This window comes from Orycteropus afer, unplaced genomic scaffold, assembly GCF_000298275.1.
Source record: "Orycteropus afer afer isolate SDZICR_OR568_19922 unplaced genomic scaffold, OryAfe1.0 scaffold00002, whole genome shotgun sequence".
Taxonomy (NCBI): Eukaryota; Metazoa; Chordata; class Mammalia; order Tubulidentata; family Orycteropodidae; genus Orycteropus; species Orycteropus afer.
The window spans coordinates 10,991,513-11,014,985 of record NW_006921589.1 but is presented as its reverse complement, the minus strand read 5'-3'; the positions used below and the strand labels follow the sequence as shown (position 1 = coordinate 11,014,985).

General features: G+C 53.5%; 1 protein-coding gene across 1 annotated transcript in view; it reads right to left on the bottom strand.

Moving 5' to 3' along the window:
- Positions 1-9,295: 9,295 nt before the first annotated feature.
- Positions 9,296-23,473, bottom strand: part of CFAP65 (cilia and flagella associated protein 65) — a 50,150-nt gene continuing 35,972 nt past the window's right edge. Inside the window, exons 20-33 of the mRNA XM_007935712.1 lie at positions 20,326-20,502; positions 19,969-20,035; positions 19,679-19,789; positions 15,879-16,070; positions 15,618-15,776; positions 14,422-14,565; positions 14,135-14,248; positions 13,826-13,933; positions 12,354-12,398; positions 11,912-12,114; positions 11,333-11,461; positions 10,312-10,809; positions 9,530-9,667; positions 9,296-9,431 (exon numbers count right to left, since the gene is read on the bottom strand). Of these exons, the coding sequence (XP_007933903.1) occupies positions 9,296-9,431; positions 9,530-9,667; positions 10,312-10,809; positions 11,333-11,461; positions 11,912-12,114; positions 12,354-12,398; positions 13,826-13,933; positions 14,135-14,248; positions 14,422-14,565; positions 15,618-15,776; positions 15,879-16,070; positions 19,679-19,789; positions 19,969-20,035; positions 20,326-20,502 (2,221 nt within the window). The remainder of the gene's footprint in view (positions 9,432-9,529; positions 9,668-10,311; positions 10,810-11,332; positions 11,462-11,911; positions 12,115-12,353; positions 12,399-13,825; positions 13,934-14,134; positions 14,249-14,421; positions 14,566-15,617; positions 15,777-15,878; positions 16,071-19,678; positions 19,790-19,968; positions 20,036-20,325; positions 20,503-23,473) is intronic.

Here is a 23,473-nt window from a genome sequence, read left to right as displayed (position 1 = left end):
TCTGATGTAATTCTCAAGCCTGCCAGGTGACTGTTACCAAAAAAAAAAAAAAAAAACTCACTGCCATCCAGTCCATTCCAACTCATAGCGACCCCCTTTTGGGTTTTTGAGGCAGTAAATCTTTATGGAAGTGAATTGCCCAGGCTTCCATCAGCAGAGTGGCTGGTGGGGTTTGAACCACCAACTTTCTGGTTAGCAGCCAAATGCCTTAGGCACTATGCTACCAGAGCTCACAGACGACAAGCAGAAGCCTAGACGGCCCAGCTGATATGTAAACTTCTGTTTGCCTGAAGGTCCCAGGCTCTTAAAAAATATAATTAATTAATGAAACCCAAACCGGTTGTGGTGGAGTGGATTTCGACTTACAGCGACCCTGTAGAACAGAATGGAACTGCCCCCATAGGGTTTTCAAGGCTGTAGATCCCTTTGCAAGCAGACTGCCACACCTTTCTCCCTCAGGTAGGTGGATATGAAGTGCCTTTTGGTTAGCAGCCAAAAGCTTGACCACTGCATCTCCAGGGCTCCCTCTAAGGCTCTCACCCTCCCCCACTCCCAGTGCCAAATATAGTGGGAGAAGGGCAGGGAGCCGGAGAGGGAAAAAGGCAGGGAAAAGGTTTGAGGCCCAAAAAGAAGCTCCAGGGAGGACATTTCCTGACTACTGGCTGGAGAATGTACTAGCCATTGTACTGTCAAAGGAACACAGAGGCGTCTAATCAGGGATGTCAGGTGAGGCGTGAGGGGCAAGTGCAAAGGGAACCAATACTGTCGGTGGTACTATTTATCTACTTTATAGACACAACAGCCTGGCAGGTTGGTTTGCATGTATAGAAGGAGAAACTGAGGCTCAAGGAGGGAAGGCCTTGTCCAAGCTTACAGTGTCAGAGCAAGACTAGAACTCAGACCTTCCAACTTCAGTGCAGAACTCTCATCACCACAGCATTCGACCTCCAGCAACAAAATGCTCAGACAGGCCAGATGCAGCCACAGCCAGCTCACGGAAACCTCCCTACGCCATGCCGGCCTTCTCTCCTTTCTCTCATTCCCACTCAGGGCCTTTGCACTTGCTGTCCTTGCATTTCCTTTACCTGGAATGTCTTAGTCACAGGATCCTTGCCCTTATGTGGCTGGCCCCTTCTTTGTCACCTCTCTGGGGAGGCTCTCCATCACATCACCTGTCTTCTTTACAGTGTTTACCTCTCTATAAAGTTGTCTTAAAGGCACTTGACTTTACAGTGTTTACCTCTCTGTAAAGTTGTCCTAAAGGCACTTGACTGCTAACCAGAAGGCTGATGGTTCAAACCCACCAGCCATTCCTTGGAAGGAAAATGGGGCAATCTACTTCCGTAGTGATACTGCCTCGGAAACCCAAGGAGGGGTCGCTATGAGTGGGGTCCAACTTGACGGGCACATAACAACAACAACAACAAACTTGTCTTTGTCATCGTTCACTGATGGGTGTGTTGAGTGCCTCTGTTACTAGAGTGTAAACTCCATTCAAGGGGACAGGAATGTGTCTGTCTTGTTCTCAGCTGTTATCAAATCGAGAGCGGGGCTGAACATGTAATAGACACTCAATAAAACTTCTGGAATGAATGAGTGAACACGGCGGCCAGGTGTGGGCCCAATGTCTGGGGGAAGGTGGCTGTAGAGAAATTTCTCTGATGGGACGGGGGTAATGATTTACCCATCTTACCAATCTTCCCGCCCCCAAAGTTCTGAAGTGCTGAGAACAGCACCAAAGGCAGCTGGGACTGCCCTCAGCCTCTCTTTCACTGGTGAGGAATTGCTGTTGAGGTTCACCTGTGTGAAGGTGAGTGCTAGAGTACAGCTCCTAGAACTGGGCCGTGAGGTAGGGGGAAAGTCCAGGTCGGTAGCATGTGGGACAAAGCAGGGACAGCCACAACCAGACACGATTGGGGGTGGGAACAGGCCCATGACTCCCTACCCTAGGGAGGGGTTGAACAAACACAAATGGGGTATAATTTCCCCATATGTCACAAGAGGAGAATCCAAATTACACAGGAGGTGAGAGCCAGCCCTGGAACTCTGGTGTCCTGGCCCTTTCCTTGCCCTCAGTTTCACAAGTTCGAGCTACGGCAGCCGGAAGGGATGGGAGAGAGGAATGGAGCTTTTTACTCCTCTTAGCAATTTTGGGTATTGCCACTAGGAGGCGCTAGAGAGCCGCGCTGGACGGAAAGCTGGCGCGGCAGGGGCGGGGTACACAGAGAACTGATGGGAGATTGAGGTCGGGAGGGGCCGCGGACCCTGCTGGAGAGTGGTCTGGCTGTGCCTCTGCGCTGGGCCTTGAGGCGGGCGCTGTGTGTTACTCGGAAGGGTGTCAGAGCGTCTATCACAGACTGAACGTTGTGTTTGCTCCGGGCTGGGGTCTGGGCCTGTCTCAAGTCAGAACCCTGCCTGGGAGGCACGGGGACGGTTTCCAGTACAGATTTGATCACAGGATGCGGTCCACAGGAAGGTGTGTGTATTTTCAAGGGTTGGGGGGTGTTGTGCAGAACAGCGGAGCTCTAGGTTAGAATTAGGGGTCCACAGGGATTCAGAGTGGAAACCCTGTGTGAGAAGAGCCACCATTCCTCTTCCAGTCGAAGGCGCTGATCTTGGCTCTGCATTAAGTAGCTGTGTGGCACTCACTGGACAGCCTCTCCCCTTCTCTGCACCTCAGTTTCCTCCTGGGGAGGACCACCTGTGGGTTCCACCATCCCCACCTGGTCATTCCAAGTCTTTTAGTTGTAGCTGTTTGCCACCAACTCTCTCAGAAGTAGGCATAACTCACCCAGCCTGCCACTAGTCACTTGCCCAGAAGACCTGTTTCCTCAGGGTCCCCACATCCCTGAAGACCCCTCCCTGGCATTGGGCCTTACCGTCACTGAGAAAGGGAAAGGTCAAAGAAAGGGCTCTTGAGGCCCTGCCTGGTGTGCTGCCCCTCTGTGGACCCCCTTCTAGTCCCCTCCTCTCCCCACCCCATTGATCCGGTGCTGGCCCCCAGCCTCCCCCCAGTCCCCTCTAGCCTCTCCCAGCCCCCAGCAGCTGTTCCTGTTTGTTTTCCTGGATCAGTTGTGCTCGAAGCTTCCTGAAGGAGGGATGCGCAGGTGGCTTTGTTTGCCAGCTCAGCACCCTCACCTCTACCCCCTCCACACCCACAGCTCAGCCCCTGGGTGTGGAGGAGGGAGTTAGGTAGGCAAAAAAACAGTGTCCAGACCCAAACCTCAAAGAGACCTTACCATCACATGGAGTCCTCATCACCTTCTAAGAACCTTCCCCTGACTCAGCTGCAGCCAGGCTTCCATCTCATACATGGATCTTTGGCACCTGAGAGAAATCCTCAGTGTTCCCCTCACAGATTCCACCAAAATGCCCATCACAGACAGGTGCCATAAGATCCCACAGAAATGTCCTCAGACTCAGTCCTGAGTCCCCTCAGATTCCACCCATCCCATATGGGGACACATAGGTCCCACAAAAAAACTCTCAAGCCCAACCCTGAGCTCCCCACCCAGGTCTCCATCCCAGATGAAGGCCTTGAGAACTCCCAGGTTCCCTCATATGGAGTCCCATCTTGAGAACAGCACTGCTTCTCAGTAAGGGGAGTCCACTTAGAGGGACTCATGTCCTCCCCTCAAGTCCACCTGCCTCCACCCCTCACCCCTCATTTCACTGGGAAATCATTCAGGGCTTTGGTGACTAGAGATGCAAATTCTGTGAATGGTGCCCTCCTCCACCCCACCTCAGCGCCCCATTCCTGGCACCATCACTGGCCCCTCCCTTCCAGGGCTGCTCCTCTGCTCCCTGCCCCCATCTAGGTCTGGAGTCAGGAACAGGCAGATGAGGACCTTCCCTGGGGCTGTGCAGGTCTGGTCTCCCAGGAGACAGAGATAACGTGGGTGCAGAGACCAGCCTAGCTCTGGCAGGCCCCAAACCGTGAGATCTGAGGGGGCCAGGAGCCCCATCTACACAGACCCATTGTTCTCTCTCAGTATCAACAGAGCCCCTCTCTGTTGCTCTTCAGTGGGGTTGGAAAACTGGCCCCTATCCAGGGATATGGGACGTGGCTTTCCCCACCACCCACTCACTCAGACACAGAGCCAGGGGCCTCACACAGGGCAGCACTTCAAGGTCAGATGGAGACAGAGCCAGATACAGGCACCTGAGTGCCATCCCTCACGCATCCCATGTGAACAGTCACAGTCATCTCAAGAGACACAAGAGTCACACTCACTCACAGGCAGACATTTGTTCATTTGCTTATTACCTAAGCATTTGATGAGATGGATCCTGTCCCATGTACTGTGCTGGACGTTGGAGTCATGCACTTGTGCACTGACACATGCTCATACCCAGCCCACAGTCACCTCGAAGGGCCTTGTCTCCATTATCCAATCATCATCACCAAGGGGTTAAAGTGTGGGCTCTGGAGCTACACTAAAAAACCCGATTCTGAGTCATGACGACCCCCACTGGGTCTCCAAGACTATAAATCTTTTTGGAAGTAGATTGCCGCATCTTCGTTCCATGGAGTAACTGGTAGGTTCAAACCACCTACCTTTTGGTTATCAGCCCAATGCCTTAACCACAGCACCACTAATCTAAGTTTCCCTGCTTATAAGTTGTATGAACATGTACTCCTCAGTTTTCCCCTTTGTAAAGTGGGAATAATGATGGCGAAGAAGATGGTAATGATGATAAGAGCTGCCGGGAGATTTAAATGCATGTAAAGCACAGAACTGGCTTGTAGTGTGGACCCGATGAATATTAGCTGTTAGTGCTATGGTGGTTGTGGTTATAACTGACTTTGTGGCATGTTTGTCTCTTGCTCCCTACCTGGGGCTGGACCTCATGGAGGAGTTGTCAAGATAGCAGGTATGGCCCCTGCATCCGCTTTCCATACCTGGCCTAGCACTCAGAATGGGCCTCTTCGGGCCTTACTCCATTCAAGCCACTCTGCCCATGATCTTAGTTTGTGAGGGTGAGGGGGTTAGCAAGGGGCATCCCAATTCCCTTTGTTTCTGCTTCGGCCTCTCCTCTCCTGAAAAGACCCTTGGGATTGGAGCTGTTTTAGGGTCCGGTGCTTTCTCTGGCCCCAAGTGTGGCCCTGATCACTCACTCCCCATCTTGGGGCCTCAGTTTCTACCTGTAAACTAAATTGGCTGCTAAGCCTGATGGACCTCCCAGCCCTGACTCCTGCAGGAAGTTTCACCACCCCCTAGCCTCTGCGCGCCCCCAGCCTGGTTCAGGCAGAGTGAGGGGGCGAGTTTTCGCAGTCACCATGGACACTAATCTCCAAGAAGGTCAGCCAGGCTCCCGGACTGCGTTGGCTGGATGGGGATTAGCACTTGGGTATGAGCCCCTCCTTCCAGTGCCTCCACTCCCAGGTGCCCCCACCCGAACCCAGACCCTGGGCAGCCTCCAAGCCCAGAAGTCCCCAGGCTGGGCCGGAATCAGCAGAGTGAATGGAGGCAGGGCAGGTGCTAGCTGCTGATGTGTCTGGCCGGGGCCAGGTGAGAAAGGGGGAGGGATGGAGTCAGAGCCATGCCCTTTCCAGTTCACAGCCCTCAGTCCCTGGTTAGGGCAGGGGGATTCTAGGCCTCAGTCTTTTCCCTCTTCATCTTTTGCCCTTTAATGGGGGAAGATGGGCCTCTCAAGACAGGGGTATCACCTGCACCTCCAGATCTCGCTGCCCCATGTATACTCTACCTTGAAGCCACTTCTTTCTCCTCTCTTGGGGTAACTTCTTTATGCCTGGGTGGAGCAGATGGCCAAGCGCTGGGCTACCAACTGAAAAGTTAGTGGCTTGAACCCACCCTGAGATGCCTCAGAAAAAAGCCTGGTGATTTTCTTCCGAAAGGGCCCAGCCATGAAAATCTCATGGAGCAGTTCTACTCTGAGACACATGGGGTCACTGTGAGTCAGAATCAACTCAGAGGCAACTGGCTTGATGTGGAGTGGGACAGGGGCTGATTGCACATAGTGCCCCCCCTTCCCCACCATCTGTGCCGCCACCTCTGGTTGCCTCAGTCTCTCCCCACATCTTCAAATCCCTCCATCTCTCTGAAGTGTATACATCGCTATCTCACGTAGTCTCTCTGTGTGTCTGTCTGTCTGTCCCTATTCTCTAGTTTCTCTCTGGTTGTCAGTCACTTTGCCTCTCTCGTCTCTGTCTCTGGCTCTCACTGTCTGGGCCTCTGCAGCCTCTCTGGGCTCTGAACCGTTCCCCTGTGGTTCTCACAGCCCTCTAGGCTGCACTGTCTGTCTTTCCATCCGTCCCACGTTCTCTGTTCTCTTTCTCATCCTTCTCCCCTCTCCATTTCTGTAGGCAGTTTCCACACTCCTCCTGCAACTGCCCCATCCCATTTTCCTCTTCCTTCACTACCTGTCCCCTCCCCCACCCAGGGCGCTGACAGAGATGACAGGAAGCAGGCGCTGGCTTTGAGCAGGAGGGGGAGGGGACCTCCTCGAACACCAGCTGCTGAACCCCCCCAGCCCGGCACCTGCAGGCCTGCCTGGCGCCTGGAGACTCCGCCCAAGCCAGGCAGGGGAGGAGGGACCTGGATGAGACCAGATCCCTGGTCACGGTCGGGAAATGCGGGCCTTGGGGGTTGGTAGAGGTGCGGGTCTGGAGGAAATCAGGTCCTGGGGGAAGGGCAGTGGCTCTCTGTCGCTGGAGCAGACCCCAGCCCACATTTTTCTGTGTATGACAGTGGTGGAGGAAGGTGTCATTCTTGGGGAGACCTTTTGGTTGTGCTGCCCCAGGGTCTAGGGGAGCTCTGGCCCTTGTCCTTGATGGGAAGAGAAGATGGGAAGCCCTCAAAGACTCAAAGACACAGGGAAGACGTACCCATGACAGGCAAAACATTCAGAGCCCCACAATGAGCAAGGGCTGGTCAGCCAGGCTGGGGCTCCCGCACCCCAGCCCACAGGTTTCCCCCTCCCTCAGGGCTGCTCCACACGGCCCAGCTGCAGTCCACCCTCCCAGCCCTGTTTGTCATCAGTCCGAGCCATCTCACCCCTCCCCCTCTCCCTTCTTTCTCTGTGCCAAGCACTCCGCAGAGTCTCTGGGGCCTGCGGGTGGTGGTGGAGGGGAGAGAGCAGCACCTCCAGGTTCCCCTCTCTCTGAGGGCACCTCTGCCTGGCTGTGTGATGGTGCTGTCTCTTCCCCATGACACTTCCTCTTACTCAAGAGCTCCTTACCACTGTCCCAGAAGCCTGCCCCCACTCCCCACCTTCCACTGGCCTCTCTCTCAGGTATTGTGGGGAGGGGGGCGGAAGACACCTGGAGTCACAGGGCAGAGATTCAGCTAGGGGCTCAGGCTGACCGGAAGCCACATGTGGAGCCCATCAATTCTGGGCTCTCCAAGCAGGAGGTGGGGGTGCGGGCCATCTCTGCCCTCCCACCCCTCCCTCAGACTTTAGCACTTTGGATAACTGGAAAGGGGAGATGGTGTGTTCCAGGCTTGGGTTGGAGCTAATGATCCAGGGCCACGGAGATCCACCCCCCCCTCCCAGCTGACTGAAACGCGGATGGGCAGCTTCGGGGAAGTCGTGCACTGCTGGGCCTGGTCAGGCAAGGAGTACCTTCCCTATGCTTGTCCATTTGAGTCTGTCAGCCATATTCCCAGGTCAGGGGCCCCAAGAAATTGCTAGGCGCTCAGTAACTAGGATATGCGGGCTGAGTTGGCTCTGGCGGGAGGCTAGAGCAACCTCTCACAAATGGGTTTTGCAAATGCAAAACTGAGGCGAGGCTGGGAAATGACTTGCCCACGGCCGCCGAAGTCTCTGGGACGGAGCCGGACTAGAACCTGGACTTCCACACCACAGCCCCCTCCGCTGTCTAGTGGAACCTGCTGGCCCAGATTACCCAGAATCGGCCCGGCAGCCGGGAGGCAGGGCCTGGCAGGCCGCGCGGGGCCGGATGGAAGCCGGATCTCCCCAGGGAGCGGCGCACCGGCCTCTGCAACCCGTCTGGCGGCGGCGGCGGCGGCGGCGACGGCGGCAGCAGGTGCCTGCGTGGCGATCCGGCTGGGCCCCGGGGCGGGTGCTGAGAGGCCGCCCCTGCCTCACGCGAGCCGAACGAACAAAACGCTCAGGTTCGGTTTGTGCGAGGGGCTCGTCGCGGGGCGGGAGCGGAGGGCCCGGGGCCGGGCCGTGGCCCTCTGATCGCCTGGTCCTCGTCTTCCCCGAGCGCAGTGCCGCCGGCGCTCCGCTAGCCGCCGCCCTCACCTGCGCGCATCCGCTGTTGACACGTCGGCGGCCGCCGCGGCCACCACAGGTGCGCGCCCGGCCCGGCCCTCCCTCCCGTCCCCCTGCACCCGCTTCCCTGCCCCCTCCGCCCGGCCCGGCCCTGCTGGGCTGCGTCCCGGGTCCCCGCCCCGGAGCTGGTGCCTAGGCCGGGGCTCGGCGCGCTCTTATACGGCCCGCCAGCCCCCGCCCCTAGACGCACGCACACATACACTCACACCTGTCCTGGCGCCCGTTTGCTCAGGGCAAATATTGACTCAGAGGGGGCGGAGCTCCCCCCCCCCCCCGTCGCTCGGGGGCCCGAGCTTCTCCGAGGCCTTGGCGGGGGAGAGGGTGTGAGGGGGTGCCAGAGACCTGGGCGCCTCTGGAACAACACCAGATGTCACTTTTCCACCCACCTGCCTCTGGCGGGGGGAGGAGCCGGGCAGCGGAGGGCCGAGGCTGCCGGGCGGGGGCCGGGGGTAGCGAGGAGGTGCGTCCCCCAGGGAAGGGGGACAGCCCTTGGTCTGTGATTGGTTTCATCACGGGAGTCGCTTAGTAGGGGTAGTGGCCTGCCGTCTGGAGGTGGCCTCGACACGCACCCCAGCGCCTAGTTCCTGGCCCTCCGGGACGTGCCTGGGTTTCCCTCCCATCCCGAGCGCTCAGCTGAAAGAGCCGGGAGCCCAAAGGGCTGGCGCGGGGGCTGCCGAGCCTCGGGGCTGGCGGGAGAAGTAGGGGTGGCCGCCCCGCCTTGCAGCCACCTGCCGCGCTGACCAGCCTGGCGCCCAGTTCGTGGGCCGCCGGTTCACTCTGGGGCCAAGGCCAATCAAGCCCTGGCCCGAGCGCCCTCCACCGGCCGGTCGGGGCCCCGCGCCCGGCCGCTAGCGGCGAGACCTCTCGACCCGCGCGAGGTCGTTGCGGGCCATCCTGGCTGTCTCCATCATCTATCCCGCTCAGAGCGCGCGCACGAGTTCCCTCCGCGTAGGGGAAATAAAGTCAAAGGCGGTATCGAAAAAAGGCCAGATGCTTTACTGAGTGGGCTGGTGACTGGGAGGGGTCGGCGGGGCTAGGGCGGCAGGTCCAAGAGGCTGGTCCTCCGCGGCCGCGAAGAGTCGATGGGGTGCTGAGTGGCCGGGCGGAGCGCCTGCACCGGCTGCTGCAGCACCGGGAGTGTCCTCCGCAGAGGGTCCTGGGTCACTGTCCTGGAGGAGAGGAGTCACCAGGCAGGGCTCGGGACCGGGCCGCGGACGGATCCTGCCCTCCCTGCCGCCCGAGCTGCGCCTGGCGCGGGCGCCCCCACCTGGGCATGCTGAGCGGCGGCAGGGTGATGACGCGCGGCCGCGAGGTGAGCACCACCTCCCCGAGGCTCGCTTCCACCAGGATGTTCTGGATCATGTTTTCCAGCAGCGCCTCCTGCAGGTTAGCGAAGGCCGGTAGCCTGCGGGCGGAGGGGCGCAGGGCACCAGCTTCAGTCCCGCCACCGTCCACGCCCATCTCCTTGCCTCATCTGCGCAGTACAGCGCGCCCTGGGCTTTACTTGGATTCTCTCACCATTCTCGCCCCAGCCATTACGGAGCGTCTGTGTCTCAACTTTACATACTCCAAGTGTGGCTAAGAGAGGCCAAGAGGCAAGTTGCTGGTAGAAGTGGTGGGACTGGAATCCGGGCGATCCTGCTCCCGGGGCCAGGTTAAGGAAAGGCAATGAGCCATGTGAGGGTGCAAAAGGGACTGAGTGGGAATCCGGACAAGGAGAAAAAGCATCCACAGAGCAGGTCTGGGGGAAGATGGGACAAGACACCATACTCCTCTCCTGGCTGTGGAAACCCATTTAACAGATGCTAACCACTCTGCTGGCAGTGGTTTGCTGGCAAAAGGTTAACAACCAGCTCTTTGAGAAAAAAATTTAAAAACATATCACAAAACCTAAAAGCTCAGGCTTCCCGTTCTGTAATATTCTCACCAAGGCCGTGAGCCCAACCTGGTTCCACTGAACACTGAGTTGGGAAGAGATGCTTACCCACTGCATCCTGGGTCATCGTGCACACAGCCCTCTCCCAACCCTCACTGGGCCCTGCTGCTCACCGACTGATGGCCTCTTTCTCATCCCGCTCCCGCTCCTCTTTCATCATGATCTTCAGCTGCTGCCGCCACTGCAGCAACTCTTGGGACCTGGTCTGCCGCACAGGCTCCGTTCCCATCCAGGCCAGGTCATCTTTCTTTTCCTCCATCTCCTCCTCCTGCATCTCCTCCTTGCCCATCTCCTCTTTCTCCTCCATCTCCTCCTCCTTTTCTTCCTCCTCCTCTTCTTCCTCCTCCTCTTCTTCCTCTTCCTCTTCCTCTGGCTCCTCCTCGACCCCAGACTCCCTCTTCCTCAACCTTGGTTGAAACTCCTCCTGCTCCTTGCCTTTCCCTTCCTCCCAGCTTTTGGAAGGTGGAGATAGGACTGGCACTAAGTGCAGGCTGCTCTTCCTGGTGATGAACTTGGCTGACTTCTCATTCCAGAACTGGCAGAAGTAAGGCACCTGTTCTACCAGACTTTGATCCACAGCCTCGTGGAACTTCTCATCCTCCAGTAGACCTCTGGGTGGCAAGGAAGAGAAAGTCCTTCTTGAGGGGTCTCAAAGCACCCTTTCGGACCCTGGATGCAGGGTTCTCCAAGGAGCAGTTCCTGTCTACTGTGTCCACAAGCAAGTACTAGGTGAAGAAGGGGAGCCTTTGGTTGCCCCTCCCACCCTTCTTCATCTTTATGTCCCATGGCTTCCTGGAGGTGAACATTATATGGTGGAGGAGGAGCCAGAAGGTCAGAGTTACACAGTGAACTCTGAACCTCATCTACCAGTCATGGAAGGGGCAGACAGAATTTAGGACCAACTCTGGGGATACTGCTAGCCAGCTCCAGTAGAGCTGTACCATCCAGGGGGTCTGGGGCCACCAGTGATGGGATCTTCTGAGAAAGATGTGTGTGTGTGTGTGTGTGTGTGTGTGTTTGTGTTTCAGAAAAAGAAGGGCTGGGACTTCAGGGTCTGTGGATAAACCCAGAATTAGCTGGATGAGCTGGAGAGATGGGAGGGTTAGGGTGAGGGTCCAGGAGGTGGGTGGTTACCTGATGATGGTGGTGAGACAGTCAGTCAGGAGCAGCTTCTCCTGCTTGGAGACAGGGGGCCGATTGTAGGTGGAATCTTCCTCGGAAATCTCTGGCACCTGCCCAGAGGGCTTCTTCTTTGGCAGTTCCCTGGGACAGGCCATGACATTTTGAGTGGCCTGGGCAAGCCACCATGCTGAGGTTGGGGGCACAAGCAATGGTAGTGGCTGCCCGGGCTTGAGGACATAGGTGACTTTGGGACAATCCCCAGCCTTAACCCAACTGTGATTCTACTGCAGGAGGAACCATGCCCAATGCTCAGAGGAAGTGCAGGACCTACAGAGGCTCCAAGTTGGAAAGGAAAGGAATGAAGGGACACCTAAGTGGGTTCCCCAGAGGACTCTGGCTGCTTTACCCTACTTCTTGTGAGGGCCTAAGCAGTAATGAAGCGTCTTGAGCCCACAGTTCCCGATGAGTCCCACTGCCTCTGCACTTGCCCCAACCTTTCAACAAAGGCTACGTCTGAGCTGCTCCAGTTCTAGAGCAGGGGAGGGGCCGGGAGAGTGGAGGAAGGAGACTCCTGCTTCCCTAAGAGTTCACCGGTTCAAGAAGTAGCAGGGAAACTCTGAGAAGAAGTTGGCCAGGAAGTAGTCGGTGGCATGGGCACGGGCAGTGAGGCCCAGGCAGAGCATGCCTGGTGGGGGCGGCTCAGGGCATGGCCAGGATGTCTCCTCCTTTGGGACCTGCAGGTTCCAGCTGGCAGGTTGGTTGAAACGCTGCTGGATCTTGATGGGTGGCAGCGTCTTTGGGAAGGAGGAGGCAGGGATGACAAGGGTTTCAAGGCTGCATTCCCATCACCGATCAGTTATTTGGCCTACCCTCCAACCAGGCCTCTTGAGCCCCATGGGGGTTTGGACCCACCCATTGATGCATGTGTCCTTCTCCTTTAGGAGGCTGAGTCAGGGTGGGAAGAATCCATGGGAGAGAGCAAGGACCCTCCCAAGTTATCCCAAGGAGATGGGCCTGGGGCTTATGACCTCACCTTGTACTTCCTCACTGGTGCACAGGCGGTGCAGTACACCTGTCTCTGTAGAAGCAGATAGAACCCTGCTTAGGATGTCGAGAAGCCCCAAAGAGACTCCCCACTTCCTACCCCTCTTACTGACCCATGGAAGGCCTGAAGTCAATGCCAGGCCTTTCTGTGTCCTCTTGGTCCTACACAACTCTTAGTCACACCCTACTCCAGAACCTTCCCTAGGGACATGTTGGGCTGGAGAGCAATCCTTGCCTGAGGGCAAGGAAAATCTGGTTACCCAAAACAAGGAAGACATGGAGATACCACCAAACCCTTGCAGGCTGCCCTAAGAGTGCTGGTTCTTGTGCCTCGTGCACTATGGTTTGGTGAGATAAGGAAACATCTTCCCTTATTAAGACTTAATACAGAAATCCTTTCTTCCATGACCCCAAGAAGCTTCAAAGGGGAGCAGTGTCTCCCTGGGGGTTCAGTCTAGTGGGCGCAGAAGTGGTCAGGGTGAAGAAATTCAGGGAAGAACCAAGATAGAAGTTTGTCTTGTGTTTATTATATCTCTTCCCTCCACCCCCCAACAAATACTAACAGCCTGTGTTTAGTGAGAACTTCCTGAGTGCCAGGCAGTTTTATGCACATTACATGTATTAACTCATTTAATCCTTACAACAAAGCAGGTCATATTCTACTTGCACTTCAAATATATTTTTAACCTTTTTAACATGGAAAATTTCAAACATGCACAGAAGTGGAGTGCATACTGCAAAGAATCCTCCACTAGCCATCATCCAGCTTCAACAATTAGCAAACTCATGGCCATGGCCAATGTTTCCTCTACACCCCACCTCTGGGTTATCTTGAAGCCATTCCCAGATGCCATATTACCCCCATTTTACAGTTGAGGGAACTGAGAGGTGAAATGACTTGGCCAAGATCACAGAGCTAGAAATTGTCAAAGTCATGATTCAAAACGAGATGCTCTGTTTCCAGAGCCTGCACTCCAAACCACTATGCCACACTCTTCTATCAGAAGGTGAGCTCTGTCTTATTTCCCCGGAGACCCTAGTACCTAGCACATAATGTTGTTGTTGTTATGTGCCGTCGAGTCGGCCCCGACTCATAGCGACCCCTCCTTGGGTTTCCGAGGCAGTATCACTATGGAAGTAGGATTGCCCAACCTTCCTTCCGAGGAGTGGCTGGTGGGTTTGAACCGCCAGCCTTCTGGTTAGCAGTCAAGTGCCTTAGCCACTATGCTACCAGAGCTCCTAATAGGCACTATTAAATACTGGTTACATGAAGGAAGGGATGGTCAACCAGCCTTCTATACCCAGAGAGTATCATGGCATAGCTGTGAAGATATTATGTTTAGCCTAATGAATTTAATCCAGTCTTTGCATGCAAAACCACTTTGGATCATACCTCCATCTCCTCTGATATGGCTAGTTAGAAAGATCAGTGGTGTCCTAGGACCCCTCATCCCTCCTCACCTTCACTTTCCTATCTGTGATGGTGAACTCCACTTCCTGCCGTGCCTTCTCTTCCTTCCACTCCTGTAGTTCCTTATGGTACCTCCTCAGGAGTTGCTGCCGGTACACCTGTGTCCCAGGGCAAGGAGAGAGAAGACCAGGGTCTGGAGGGTCTGAAGTGCAGTTTGCCATGGGCTTGTACTGTGGGCCCCCCACTCTTTCATTGGCTGGCTCCTACCTCTCTGGAGGTCTGGGGATCTCAGAACCCACCATACCCTCCAGTATAGGAAGCATAGGACATCCCATCTTTTCTCTGGGATGGATCCTTACCTTGCATACCAGGTCTACACTGTAGAAGCTGGCATGCACCGAAGCCTTCAGGGTCACTACAATTGGTGCTGTCTCTCCAGGAGACACCTCTCCCACCTTGGGACTCACAGACACCTGTTGATTTGGGGAAAGGTTCTCTGGAGTTTCATAGGGATGGGGTGGGATGAAATGGGTGGGATGGGGTGGGATGGAATGAGACAAGATGGGGTAGGATAGGGTGGGGTGAAGTGGGATGAGTCTTGGGCTCTGCTGAAGACTCTGATTTTGTGGGCACAGAGGATGCTCACCTCTCCAAAGTCTAGAGGCTTCAGCTGCCAGGAAAAGACAATTGTCTCATTCTTGGAGGTATTGTTGAGGAAGAGCAAGCGGCTGCACTTGCTCTGCACAGGGATGTTTCCCAGGGAGATATGAGAGTGGGACAGGAAGACCGTCTGTGTGAGACAACACAACAGCAGCTTTGGGAGGGGAAGAACTACTAACCATTGCAACCGCTACAGTTCCTGGGTCTTTCAACAGGCCGGGAACCATGTTAAGTAGTTTACTATGTTAAGTGCTCTCTGGGGATTTGATCTTCACAATGGCCCTATGATGTAACCAAGACCAAACCAAACTCACTGCTGTGGAGTCAGACCCAACTCACAGTGAGCCCTCCCTGGGTTTCTGAGGTGGTATCACTACAGAAGTAGACTGCCTAACCTTCCTTCCGAGGAGTGGCTGGTGGGTTTGAACCTCCAGCCTTCTGGTTAGCAGCCAATGCCTTAGGCTTTACACCACCAGACTCCCTCCCCTATTATGTAGATGCTACTATTACCCCATTTCACAGATGTGCCACTGAGGTTCAGGGAGCATAAGTAATTTTCCAAAGATCTCTCACAGGTACAATTGGTATAAACTCAGACAGTCTCACTCTAGAGTCTATGCTTTTAACCATTAAAATAGGCTTGGATGGATTGAGAGAATCTGAGTTAGTTGAGAGAAGACAATCAGTGGGATCAATGGGCAGATGAATGAATGCGTAGACAGGTGGATGGATGAAAGGCTCAGACCTCTCAACAGTGAGGAGTGTGTGAATAAAAGGTAGTGTTATTGACCCAAGATGTCCTTCAGCAAAATCCATCCAGGTCCAAGGGAGGGACTGTTAGGTGTGAAGATAATGCCCTAGAGCTCTGGAATGAGAAAGCTCCTTTCTATCCCTTCTGATAGCCCCATCCCAATGCCCACAGCAGGGGGTGGAATGGAGACCCTGCAACAGGTAGAATGGCAGAAGTAGGAACATTTGTGGGCACTAGGTGGCAGGGTAAGCCTCTCCTGGAGCTGGTGCTGCCTCCTAACTCTGGAAAAGGCTGGTTCCAGGCCTCACCTCTGCATCCCTCCCTCCTCAGCTCCACCTTCCAGCCTCCCCAGCCCTCTGTCTGCACTGCCCACTTTGGGCCCTCACGCTCTCCTCCAAGGCCTCAGGCCTTTCCAGCTCCCTTTTCCCTACCTGTCCAGGAGCCATCAGCCTAAACTGTGTGGAGCTATTGTCCAACGAGGAGATGCTGTGGAATGGGGCTGTGTCCCCCATGACATGGGGGTCATAGCCCGCACCCTGGAAGTGGATGATGGCCAAGTTCCATCCCAGGATGTGTATGGGCACGTCCACCTGGGAAGTCAGCAGGGTGGGGGTGAGGGTTGGTCAGAGCAAGGCCTCCTGAGGGAGTCAACGCCCACTCCCTACATCATATTATTCTAGGCTGCTGCTTACTGTATAGGTCTTGGCCTCGATGGGTGAGAAGATCCACAAGACCTGAGCAGTTGTGCCCGGCTGGATCTCCCCTTGGGGGTTGAGGCAGCAGAAGATGGGGTGGTTGAAGTTTTGTTCTTGAATTTGTGACAGGATGTTGGTCTGGATCTCATATGTCACAGGCACTGAGCCCCCGTTGTACAGCTCATAAATCTACAAGGGGCAGGAATAGGGAACGCTCCACATTGGCTCAGGACTGTGATCTAAAGAGTCTGGGGTTCTGTGTCCATTGCAAGAGCACAGGCTGATCTCCATAATGTCACTCCTGAGAGCTCCCTTAAATCCCCCTGATTTCCCTCATGGCTTGATCACTCCGGAAGAATGTGAACCATTTTTGAAACTGTTTTCAGCCTGTGACATTTTAGGACTCTGTAATCCTATTTGTAAAGGGGCAGTTTATTGACTCCCAACTTGCCTCTATCAAGCTAGTGTTGGGATTTAGGGTAATGTCCGTGCACAAGCCATCTGGACTCTTCCTCATTTTCCAGGCTCCTGTTCTCATCACCTGTGCGGCTGCCACTTTCAATGGCTGCCATTAGAGGCAGTCCTGCTGAAAGGAAGCTAAGGGGGTGAAAACAAAGTCTGAAGTCCCCAAGAACTAAATTAAAAGGTTGGAAACCACAAAATGTCCTGGAAGAAACTGGAGATCTTCTAGTCCAGTCTCTCATTTTATAGATGAGACAACTGAAGTCACAGAGAACAAAGAGTTTATCAGGACTTAGGCCTGGGCCCACTTCTCATCTTTCTCAAAACTTACTCCAACGGACGTTATGCTGAGTGCAATAAATCAATCACAGAAGGACAATATTGTAAATAGTCAAGGAAAGGTTTATATATGGAAGGAAACTTTCTTTGTTGGTTACCAGGGATGGGACAGGAGGGGAGGGAAAATTCTTAGATAGGTTGGAATATATATATATATGTTGTTGTTAGGTGCCATCGAGTCGTCTCTGACTCATAGTGACCCTACGTACAGCAGAATGAAATATGGCCTGGTCCTGTGTCAGCCCTATGAGTGCTTTACCTGAACCCATCGTGTGTGTGTGTGTATGTGTGTGTATCCCAAAGATTATTAGTGGTTACCAGGGATAGGAGGGAGATGGAATGGGGAAACTTTTGTTTGCAGGGCATTGAGTTTATGCTAATGGTGGTGGAATATTTTGGGAAAGAATAGTAATAATGATGGCACAACATGAAAAATATCATCAATGTCTCTGAGCTGTAAATGTGGAAATTGTTATGTTGGTGAATGTCTTGTTATGTATGTTTTCACCACAAAGAAAGTAAAAAAGAAAAAAAAAAAAAAAACCTTCACTCCAACATATGCTGATTGTATTTCTCTGGCCTAGGCCACCTCTTTGAGCTCCAGACCTTGTATCCAACTCTACTTAACAGCCTCTCTTAGTATCTCACAGGAGCTCTGGTGGTGTGGTGCCTAAGGCACTTGACTACTAACCAGAAGGTTGGCACTTCAAACCCTCCAGCCACTCTGAGGAAGGAAGATGGAGCAATCCACTTCCATAAAGATTTACTGCCCCAGAAACCTAACGGGGGTCACTATGAGTCAGAATCAACTCAATGGCAGTGAGTTTGGTTTTGGTTTCTTAGTATCTCATTAAAAAAAAACAAACAAAAAAAACCCAAACTCACCATCATGGAGTCGGATCTGACTCACTAGGATCCCTCCTTGGGTTCCTGAAGTGGTATCACTATGGAAGTAGATTGCCCAACCTTCCTTCTGAGTAGTGGCTGGTGGGTTTGAACCACCAGCCTTCTAGTTGGCAGTCAAATGCCTTAGGCACTATGCCACCAGAGTTCCTTAAAAAACCAAAACCAAACTCACTACAGTTGAGTTGGATCCGACTCATAGCAACCCCTCCTTGTGTTTCCAAGGTGGTATCACTACAGAAGATTGCCTAACCTCCTTTCTGAGGAGCAGCTGGTGGGTTTGAACTGCCAGCCTTCTGGTTAGCAGTCAAATGCCTTAGGAACTACGCCACCAGAGCTGCCCCAGAGCTCCTTAGGCATCAGAGCTCCTTGTTGTTGTTATTTGCCATTGAGTCGGACCTGGCTCATAGTGACCCCTCCTTGGGTTTCTGAGGCAGTATCACTATGGAAGTAGATTGCCCAACCTTCCTTCAGAGGAGTGGCTGGTGGGTTTGAGACGCCAGCCTTCTGGTTAGTAGTCAAGTAGCTTAGGCACTATGCTACCAGAGCTCCTCAGAGCTCCTTAGCCATCACAATCTTGGCCAAAACCAAACTATTCCCTCTGAAACCCATTCCTCCCGGTTTTCTCCTCTCAGGAAATGGCATCACATATCCTGAGTAGCTCAAACTAGAAATCCAGTGTGTCCGATATGCCCGCTCTCTTTTTCTTCCCATATTCAATCCCTAGAAAGTCCCAATGATCCTGCCACCAAGATGAATACTAAATCTGTTCGTGTTTCTGTCTCCACTGCCCTCTCACAGGTCCAGACCATCATATAATCTTTCATCATCTCACGAATGAAAGAGGAAGATTGGCCACCACTGTGAAGCTTGAGTGGAGGCACAACTGGGTCTCTTGACTTGGGTCTGGGATACTTTCCATTGTCTACACTCAGGGCCACAGGGAAGTGGTTAGGCCTCATTGGAAAGCTTGCTGGGGCCACAGGAGGCTTTGCCTTCCTTTTCTAGGGCCTGGGGTGCCCATCCCCAGAAGGGGCTGCTGGGAAGCCAGGGTAGAGAGTGGTGTAGGGAAGTGAACATAGTTCAGGGCTAGGGCCCCCACTCCCCTCAGGAGAAGAAAACCCATTTCTCTCCCTCTAGGCTGAATGGCCAGAGGCCCTGCCCCAAAACACAGGGCCTTCTAAGTGGGTAGAAATTTCACAGCTTTGAAATATTTAGGGAAAGTCTATATTCCTCTCTTAGAGATTTCCAATATATATTTTCAGAGCAGGGGAACCTGTTTCCCCCCAGTTAATAAAGAAATAAAGTCCAATGGCTTCCCTAGAAGTTCCATTCTGGCTCTTCTCACTCTAGAAAGACATTCTTCTCGGAGCAGTGCTTTTCAGTCTGTGGCTGAGACCTATTAGTGACTGGGTCATAGGGTCAGTTTCGTGGGTCATGTCCGGCATTTAAAAAATGGGACGATTTAAAATAAAGAAGAGAAAATATCAGAGTAATTTGCAGGCAGTACCTTAAGTATAAGGGTCCCAGGTGACACAAATGGTTTGAGCTCACTGTTAACCTAAAGCAGTTCAAACCCACCCAGTGGTACCATGGAAGCAAAGGCCTGGGGATGTGGCTCTGTTAAGATCACAGCCTAGAAAACTCTCGGGAACTCTTCCACTCAAACTCATGGGGTCGCCCTGAGTTGGGATGGACTTGATGGCAGCTAACACCAACAGACGAAGTACTTACCTGTGGTGCTTTTGCTTTGGTTGTATGCATATTTATATTCTGGGTCACAATCTAAAATGTATTAGTGTGGTTCATAGTTAGAGAAGCTTGGAGAATGCTGCTCTCGAGGAAAGAATCCCCTGCTTTTGCATGGAAACAAGGCCTGGCAGGGGGGATCAGCACTGGGCACCAGGGACTAAGGTCTCTTTCCTTGGCTGTGCTCCAGCTGCTCAGTCTCAAGTTTTGAGCCGCTAACCCCACCTCTTAAGAGTGGAGGATCCTAGAGGGCAGGGTTTCTGCCACCTTGTCAAGGGCTGAGCCAGATACGCAGACATCAATGTGCAGGCTCTTTGGTGACCAGGAGGATGAAGACCACTGACCTGCCGTGGGGGCAGTGTGTCGCCGATGGGGACAGGGACAAACTGGTGGCTGGAGGAGGTGAAGTGCACATACTTCTGCCCCAGCTCCACTGTCACGCCTATGAAATTGAGCTGGAAACACAAAGTCCCATGACTAGAATCCTGACCTAGAAGGAAGTGATGTTCCCCATAGAAGAGGCCTGGACCCCAGCTCCCCAGGGGGCCCCTTTCCCTGATCCCCTGCTGCTATCCAGAGGGCCCCCTCTCCTCCAGCCTGAGACCCAGAACAGGACAAGGTGCTGGGGTCTTACCAGGATCTCCCGGCCATGGGACACCTTGAAGAGCACTGGGAGGCGGTCAGTGCCAACGAATAGGTGGCTGGAAGGGAGGACACAGTCCAGGGGTAAGTTCTGAAGCCTGGGACAAGTAGGGGACACATGGAGATGGCACACCTGTGGCTTTGAGCAGGCTAGCCCCTAGGAACATGTGGAGAACCTGAGCTGGGACCTGCCGGCGGTGGGGTGGGGGGAGGCATTAAATTAGGTCTGGAGTCTTCCCTGCAGTGGAAAGGTGGGGTCTGCCCAGGCTGGTGGCCACTCAGGGGACACTGGGATCCCACAGTCCTGCAGGAGTTAGGGGGAAGAGGGTCTCCAGGACTGGAGGTGCACCTGTATTTTAATTCCACCATCTGCTGCTGCCCAGGACTCAGGCTCCCGGTCTTAGGGCTGATGGAGAAAAGGCAATTGTCTTGTGCACGCATTTGGTGCAGCTCAGTGCTGTTAAACTCTGCTTGCTCTGCCCACAGCTCCAGGTGGATCTGCTGGTCACTTGGAAAGAGGAAGGCCCTGGGAGATGGGTGGGGAGCAAGGGAATGAAATCACACGAAGGATCTGTCAGTCAGAACAGTGAGCACAGCTCTGAGCCCTGAACCCTGGGCGGGAGGCCTCCTCCAGCCTCCCCTCCTCTACTCCCCCAATGACAAGCTTCCTATACACAGCTGAGAGATTGTGGCTTTTGTAGACTCTCGTTTCATTTTGGTCCCCAAACCTGTGAACAGAAGCAGGGCCACAGCTACGGGTGAGAAATGAAGGTTGAAGCTCTCACAGTGGGTATAAGGGGTTAAGAGGGTGACTCACATGTGTGGATCATTCTGAGCTGGCCACTAAACCTTGAAGGTTTTCTGCACTGAAGCTCTTAGGAAAGGGTCAGCTGAGGCTCCAAGAAATGCCAGCAGCCCCAACTAGGGGGTCCTTGAGAGGGAGGGTGTCCAGGCCAGCTTGGGCCCAGGGGTAAAGAATGGATGCTCCAGCAGGCCGCCACTGTCAAACTAGAAGCAGGGCTGTGCATCATTGCTAGCTGCTGCCAAGTCAGCCTGACTCATAATGACCCCGCGTGTAATGGAACAAAATGCTGTCCAGGCCTGCGCCCCTGCCCCATGACTGTCTGCAGATCAGACTGTTGTGGTCCACAGAGTTTTCAGTGGCTGATTTTCAGAAGTAGATCACCAGGCCTTTCTTCCTAGGCCGTCTCAGTCTGGAAGCTCCACTGAAGCCTGTTCAGCATCACAGCAATGTACCACTGTGGTACTCATGTTTGTGTGTCAACTTGGCTGGGCCTGGCTGAGTGGCTGGGCAGCTGGTGGGAGTTATTCCCCATGATGGGACTGGCAATCAGCTCCATGGTGGGATCTACCACAAGCAGCTGAATAGCTGCCTTTGGGATGTGGTCTGCTTCCTGTATATAAGGAGAAGCCTTGGGAATGGTCTCTAGCCTATGGCTTGGATCCTGCATGTAGCTGTGTTGTTCCTCAGCAGCCTGCTATGCTCTGCCCACCTTGGGACTTACAATGGCCTGCTGTGTGGTTTGGTAACATCGGGACTGTGCCTTTTTACTTGTCAACCTTGGGGCTTCTCAGCCTCAGCAGCCAGTAGCTGTCTGACTGAAGAAACACCTTGAGCTCCAGTGGGCCGGGAGCAGGAGGCAGAGCTAGACCCCAAGGTTGAGGGGCTTTCACCCAGCTCCTAGAGCTTGGCACTTTGAACCTGGACTTAAAGCTTCTAAATTGTAACGAACTCCTGTTTGTTAAGGCCATCCCATTTGTGGTATATTCCTGTCAGAGCGGCACTATGGGACCAGAACAACCACTGACATGAGACAGGAATCAAAAGTCTGGTCTCCCGGGTGCAAGGCGAGAACCCTACCACTGAATCACCACCGCCTCATTGTGCACAATGAACGTCCCTGCGATAGCTGACAAAACGAGGAACAAAGGGGCCCAAGGCCATAATCTGGAAAGGAGAACCCCTTCACTCTTGGAGAGATGGCCCAGAACTGGCCCCGGTAGCGAATTGGGCAGGAATAAGAACAAGCAGCATCCAGAAGAGAAGTGAAAACAGCCAGGAACCCTCTGCAAAGCCGCAACAGGAACCAGGGAAATGCAAATTAAAACTCCTGCGTGGAACCAATCTCACAGTTTCTCGCCTCCAAAACAAGAAACATGTTTCTACCCAGTGCTGGTGACTTTAGAGAGGACAGATGCCTTCACACACAGCTAGGGAGAGAGGGAACTGCTGTGACCTTTTGAATGGAATTTTGGCAGCATCAGTTACAATCAAAGATGCATGTGCACTTTGACTCAGAAACCCTACTTTGGGGAACTAACCTGCAGGGATAACAGAACATGTGTGTTTGTGCCCATACACATACAAAGATGGTTTTTACAACCCTCTTGATAGTGGCAAAAACAAAAAAACAAAACAAAACAAAAACTGCTGTTGTTATGTGCCATCAAGTCAGAGGCGACTCATAGCGACCCCTCCTTGGGTTTCCGAGGTGGTATCACTACAGAAGTAGATTGCCCAACCTTCCTTCTGAGGAGTAGCTGGTGGGTTTGAACTGCCAGCCTTCTGACAAATAATGTCTCCCAGTTAAGCAGTAGGTTACTAACTTAAGGTCCATCCATACCATAGACCATTGTTAAGTACGGTTGAGCTGATTCCAACTCATTGAGACCCCATGTGACAGAGCAGACCCCCTCCATAGGGTTTCCTAGTGTGTAATCTCTATGGGAGTGGAGGGCCAGATCTTTCCTATGGAGCCACTGGGTGGGTTCAGACCCCCAACTCTTCAGTTAGCAGATGAGTGCTCAACTCCAGGGCTCCTTTGTATTTTGACTATGATGCAGCTATTAAAAGAGAATGAATTAGGTGGAAACAATTCAAATGTCCATCAACAGACATTTGGGTAAACAAAATGTGATATATACATAAAGACTAAAGGCACTACTGTCATGTGGATTTCAACTCATAGTGACCCTACAGGACAGGGCAGAACTGCTCCATAGGTTTCCAAGGCTGTAAATCCTTATGGAAGCAGACTGCCTCATCTTTCTCCCATGGAGTGACTGGTAGGTTCTAACTGCCAACTTTGCAGTTAGCGCCCGAGTGCTTTACACAGCACCACCAGGACTCCTTTAATTATTCAGCCATAAAGAGAAATGAAATCCCGATAACATGCTACAATATGGATGAACCTTGAAAACATTATGCTGAAGGACGTGAGACACAAAAGGACAAATACTGCATGATCTCATTTATGTGAGATGTCTAGAATGGGCTAATGCGTAGAGACCAAAGTTTACTAGGGGTTACCAGGGGCAGGCGGTAGGCCCCTGCTCCCTACCAGCTGCCCTCCCTGTCCATGTCCACCTGTTCTGCACCCTTCTCCCTCCCCGTGTACTTGCAGGCCATCTGTCAGCGAGGGCCTCCTGCCTGGCCTCACTGCCCCTTCACCAGGCTAAGGCAGGTGAAGCAAGGT